At 37.8% G+C, this 6000-nt stretch overlaps 1 protein-coding gene across 1 annotated transcript; it reads right to left on the bottom strand.

Moving 5' to 3' along the window:
- Positions 1–593: 593 nt before the first annotated feature.
- On the bottom strand, positions 594–5120 carry LOC104238510 (butanoate--CoA ligase AAE1). The gene is made up of 2 exons (XM_009792882.2): positions 4769–5120; positions 594–2201 (listed from the first exon to the last, which is right to left on the bottom strand). The coding sequence occupies exons 1-2, from the start codon at positions 4964–4966 to the stop codon at positions 735–737; spliced, it is 1665 nt and encodes a 554-aa protein (XP_009791184.1). The 5' UTR covers positions 4967–5120; the 3' UTR covers positions 594–734.
- Positions 5121–6000: the final 880 nt, after the last annotated feature.

Raw genomic sequence — 6000 nt, 5'->3', positions numbered from 1 at the left:
ATGAAGTCATGTCCTTAACAACATTAGCGAAAGCAGAATTTTCATCAACGTGATTCAAGAAAATAAAAAAAGTAAATACATGAAAAAGCTAAGGGGTTTCAATATCTAATAAATATACCTGAAGAAAAAAATTTACCCTTATATTCACAGTATAATTTTCGGAGAAGGGTATCCAGCTGAACCTACTTCTGCCCGCCTAGCGCCGCTCCTACTTACCGAAGATAAATTTTCATGAAAAATAATATCCCTCCAGAAAACCACAAGGTCAAAAAGTCACATAGGTAGTTATTTTGGTATGTTGTAACCAAAAGTCACCAAGATACCACAAGTTAACTTTTAATGAACCACTAAAGGATGTGATGCAGTGGATAGAACGGATCCTCCCTTAACCAGAGGTCAGGATTTCGAGCCCTGGGTATGAAAAAATCCTTGGTAGGGAGAGCTACCCCCGAATGGGGCCTTACCCGGCGCGAATCCAGATATAGTCGGGCTCCAGTGCGGGTACAGGACACCAGGTGGGAAACCAAAAAAAACTTTTAATGAAACAATGCTATAAGCATTTACTTGCTAACCTTGCGGTTGTGCAGCTAAAATGGCTGTGAAATTTGTAGATTATCATATACAACAGGCATTCCCACAACATAAATGTGATTCAATCAAATAAAACAGAGGCCACCATATCTCATTATAGCAATAATGTTATCAGTCTATCCACAACACTGGAAAGTTATGAATTATAGTTTGCTGGCCTTTGAGATACTCCCCATAGCTTTGGCCTTCTGTCTCAAAACAAATTTTTGTGTCTTTCCTGTAGAAGTTTTGGGCAAATCGTCGAAAATTACTGTTTTAGGAGCCATGTAATGTGGTAAACGATCACGGCAGTACTTGATGATTTCATCGGCAGTTGCAGTATTACCATCCTTTAGTTTCACAAAGGCACAAGGTGTCTCACCCCAGTAATCATCTGGTCTTCCGACCACAGCAGCCTCAAGAACGGCTGGATGGCTGAATATCACCGACTCCACCTCAATCGTGCTAATGTTTTCTCCACCTGAAATAATGATGTCCTTTGCGCGATCCTTCAATTCAATGTAACCATCGGGGTGTTTCACTGCAAGGTCTCCACTTCGAAACCAACCCCCTTTGAAAGCATCTTCTGTGGCTTTGAGATTCTTCAAGTACCCATTCATTACAGTGTTTCCTCTAAACATTACCTCACCCATGGTTTTTGCATCTGGCGGTATGCTCTTCATTGTAGCTGGATCCTTCACATCTACTTCCTCCATGCCAATGTGGTGCAATCCCTGACGAGACTTGATCTTTGCCTGCTCATCAGGTGACAAAGAACTCCACTCAGGTTTCCAAGTGCAAACCGTTCCTGGACCATAGGTTTCAGTTAGACCATATGAGTGAATTACATCAAAACCAAGCTCCTCCATCTTAAATAGCACTTGAGGTGGTGGTGGTGCACCACCAGTCATCACTGCTACTTTCCTTGGAAGTGACCTCCGAACACTAGGAGGTGCATTTATTATCATGTTTAAAACTGTAGGCGCACCACCCATGTGGCTCACTTGGTGCCCAGCTATGCTTGTAAAAATTCCTGCGGCTGTGACATTCCTAAGGCAAACATTTTTGCCACCCTGTGCTGCAACAGCCCAAGTTAGACACCATCCATTGCAGTGAAACATGGGAACACACCATAAGTAGACAGGCATTAAAGGCATTTCATTGAGAAGAACTGCAGCCAGAGAATTAAGATACGCTCCTCTGTGGCTGTAGACTACCCCTTTTGGACTGGATGTTGTACCTGAAGTATAATTCAGAGCAATGGCACCCCATTCATCACTTGGCCATACTATCTCAAAATTAGGTTTCCCGGTCACTAGAAATGACTCGTATTCCAGATCTCCCGGTATCAATGTCCTATTATGAACAATAGATAGCTGCCTGTCACAGTCGGGGATTAGGACTAGATAAGGCAATTTGATCCTTTCCTTCGAAAGAATTTTTAATGCGCCCTTAGCAATATCAAGGAACTGATAATCTACAAATATGACTTTTGCCTCTGAATGTTTGAGCAACACCGACACCATTGCTGAATCGTGACGAACATTAAGAGTACAAAGAACTGCCCCAGCCATAGGCACCCCAAAGTGTAGCTCATACATAGCAGGAATATTTGGAGCCAAGGCAGCAACCTGCTTATAATTAGTAAAGAATAAGGGCAGCACGAGTACGAGAATGCACACTTTTTTAAGAGATAAAAAACAGAAACAAGATTAGCTAACACTGAAAGAGAAGGCAGATGCTTGGCAACGTCTAACTTTGTTTGGATTCTCCAAGTAATTGAAACTTGATAAAACAATGAAAACATCATTCAGTATATAATTGTCCAAGAGAAAAGGCCCGATAGTTGCTAATCTTTGAGCTTACACTCAAATGCATCCCTATCCTTTGACATAAAACACTATCATTGATTGCGAAAGTGGTAACTTCTGCTCCCTCCCCATGCAGCTGTTATTTATGACAGAGTAGTTCTGTGAACAAGTCTTTGATGAGATAGAACTCGAAGAAAAGTTATAGGTTTTATAAGTATTCGTAAGATGACTCCATCAGACGTTATGCATCAACGCGGATACACCAGTTACACCAAGGTGCTTGTAGGTGGTTTCAGTTGGTAGACTCAAAGAAGACCATGAATAAATAAATACTTTGAACAGTCTGGTGAAATCTTGGAGGCTGTTGTCATCACGGGTAAAGCTATTGGAAGATTAAAAAGTTAGTGTACATAAATATTTCCATCTCCTTGTGTACACAAATATTTCCATCTCCTTTACTTTCTTTTTCTCCACTTATTCTTTCTATTATAGTTGGGGGGGGGGGGGGGAGAGTTATTTGTTGAAGACAAGTTGTCTTTTCTCTCCACCTTTAAGTCACGTCTCAGCGAGTTATTTTCAAAAGAAAACTGGAGTTCTTTGCTGAGTTACATGAGAGGATATGACGGAAACCCGGTAGACAAGTAGTGTTTCTCTTTGATGATCATTGATCATAGACATTGAGAGGGTCTATTTCCAAATTATGCAACCTTTCATGAGCCAGAACAGCCACTAGAGCTCGTATTGGTGCTGCTCCGGTCATTGGTAGCACAAGGGCTAATTGCAATATCACCTGAGCAGCAAGTAAGCATCATAAAGAATAATAGTTCTCCATGCACAAGAATATGAACGATTTTGAGTCTAAGCTCAAAGATAAGGGACGGCTTTTGGCCTTTCCTGATTATCCTACATGCTTGAGAAATTTCTTCCTGAAAACCAAATCAGTCCTCTAAGAAAGTAGCATATTTTCTTCATCAGTCACTATGGGAAGATTCCCCTAGAATAATATCAACATTCATCATAAAGTTCACGAGTATGAATTCCAAGAGGTAATTTCAAGGCAACAATGGGAAAAAAATATCAAATTGAATTTTTTGGTAAAATTAAATACTACTTCATATAATAGTGGAATCTACACAAATAATAATCAATGAAGAAACTTGTTTGCTGTATATTGACAGCTATATGAATTTGCCGTCTTTTGCACAAGTCAGTGACACATAAATAAATTAGCCATAGGGATTTAAAGCACCAAGAGTAACAAAATAACAAAAAACAATTAATAATGACTTATCCATGACAGGGCATCCACAACAATTGTTCAAGGTCCTCCTTCTTGGAGAAAGCAACTCCAATTAACACCAAAACAAGATGAGGAGGAGAGAATTTCTCACCCACATTCAGAGCAAAAATAAATTATTTGCAAATGATCAGAGAAAGGAGATATTGGAAAGTAAACTTCAACATTAAAGACTTCAAAATCCGATTAAAGACTAAACCTACCACACTCAAGACTGATCATAATTACACTATTGTTTTATCCGTAGACCTACCTAATCCATAATTACCAAACTCTCATAGTGTCGGGTCCATTTACTGGTTATTGCTTTTGCTTTTCATCTATTTTTTGGCTTTTATGATGCTGTTATTATTTTTATGGTTTCTGTTGATGATACTGATATATTATCTCTTTTCGTCTTCTTGAGCCGAGGGTCTTTCAGAAACAACCTCTCTACTCCCTCAGGGTAAAGGTAAAGGTCTGCATAGATGCCAAACTCTGGCTTCATCCGGTCTCAGTATCAGTTTTGCAGACACATATAAGTAGAGTCAGAGGGACAAGGTGAATAATTAAGATTAAAAAGAAAAAAGATACACCCTCCGCCTTGGAGTAAATTTTACCAACGGTCATTCAAGTTAAGCTTTAAAACAAAAAAGTCACTTATTTTTTTTTTTTTTTTTGTAACATAAAATTCATTTTTGGCTGGAAAACTGATGTGACAATCTTAATTTGCTTAATAAAAAAAAAGGCCATATAATCAACCCATTTTAACACCCAGCATGACCCAGTTTACTGAATATACAGGTTCTTAGTTATATTTTAACATAGCTAACATGGTAAGAATTGAAGGACCTAACAGCAAAAAAATGATTGGGAGTCCATTGAATTTGGAGTCATAACAATAAATTCCAATTGTGATATCTAATGAATCAAATATTTCTCGTTGACATAAAATTATTGCTTAAAGCAAGCCACAAATTATTTTATTAAGCATAAAATAATAAGTTTAAAATTAAATTGTGATTGAAACTTCATAATTCGGGACGGAAGTATAATTTTTTAGAGAGAAAACAGAGGAAATGAAGCAAAAGAAGGAAGAGAAGAACATTACGACATCACCGCGAGAAATCCCAAGCTGGATGAGAGCTGAAGCGAGTTTGAGGCACCTTTGGCGGGTCTCTGCCCAAGTAAACTTAACATCCCCATAAACAATAGAAATTCTGTTGCCGTACACCACTGCTGCTCTTTCCAAAAAGCTTATTGGACTCAACGGCACATAGTTTGCTGAGCATCGAATCGTCCCCTCCATTACAAATTTCTGAGATTTTTTTTCTTCAAAATTTAGAACTAATTTCGAGTTGATCACCAGTTCGTGAAATAAGAAAGTGAACTGAGAGGAAAAGAGAGAGAAGAGGGGCTCAAATACGGTCACTAGTCAATAGTACAAGTTAAAATGCAACTTCGATATGTGAAGTGTCAATTTCAATATATGAAGAGAGTTGGTGCTTGTAACGTTTGTAACGTCTTATTTTATTAAAGAAAGGCTAAATGGCCTCCTTATCACTTAAATTTATACTAATTTGTAAACCTGATACATTCTTATGTTACCTCTTCAACATGACTGAATTGGACAATTGCCCTAGCGTGAATATCATATTACATGTTTGGTCTTTATTATATGATATATGAATTTTTGGGCTCTACATTTTAATTCTTTAAAACTTTTAATTTCTTTTTCTTTCTTTTTTTTTTATCACACACCGTCAATAGTTCACCAATAACACCAAGCCTCACCATTTTCAACCATTATCATCTTCTTCCTCCTATACGGAAGTTTGATGTTCAAACCATAATCACCTACCACAAAATCAACCCCCCGCCCTTCACCTATCTTTTTCCAATAAAAACCTATTGTTGTTCTACTAAGCTAAATCATCCAAAAAGCCTAAAAAAATATTTAATTCAAAATTATTTTCACTAAATGCCATAGGCGAATTCCTTTGAAGACAAATTCCACCTCATTTTCTTGTTCTTCTATCAAAGTAACCTAATTTTTCCTCAATTCATATTTGCAATCTATCAGCTGCAACTACTAACTAGGTTAACTATGGAATAAAGAAGAGAAATGGAACAGGAAGAAGAAGAGAAAGAGGGAGTTAGATGTTGAATTTGGCTTGTCCCACATCGGTGGGAAAACAAAAGTTGGGGGGATTTTCCCCCTATAAAAGAAGGCTTAATGTTTAGGATTTAAATACACCTCTCATTTGCCTTCTCATCTGTTTAAGGCATTTGTATCTTCTCTCTTTAGTATTATTTCACTTGTATTTTTGGAGTGGAATAAAA

Source organism: Nicotiana sylvestris, chromosome 8, assembly GCF_000393655.2.
Source record: "Nicotiana sylvestris chromosome 8, ASM39365v2, whole genome shotgun sequence".
Taxonomy (NCBI): domain Eukaryota; kingdom Viridiplantae; phylum Streptophyta; class Magnoliopsida; order Solanales; family Solanaceae; genus Nicotiana; species Nicotiana sylvestris.
The sequence above is the reverse complement of the archived record's forward strand: the minus strand, read 5'-3'. Positions and strand labels throughout refer to the sequence as shown.

Excerpts from the sequence above, each read along its gene's own strand:
- LOC104238510 (XM_009792882.2), bottom strand. The coding sequence starts at position 4,966 with ATGGAGGGGACGATTCGATGCTCAGCAAACTATGTGCCGTTGAGTCCA. Across the intron at positions 2,202-4,768 it reads GGATTTCTCGCGGTGATGTC|GTTGCTGCCTTGGCTCCAAA; the intron begins GTAATGTTCTTC and ends AATTATAAGCAG.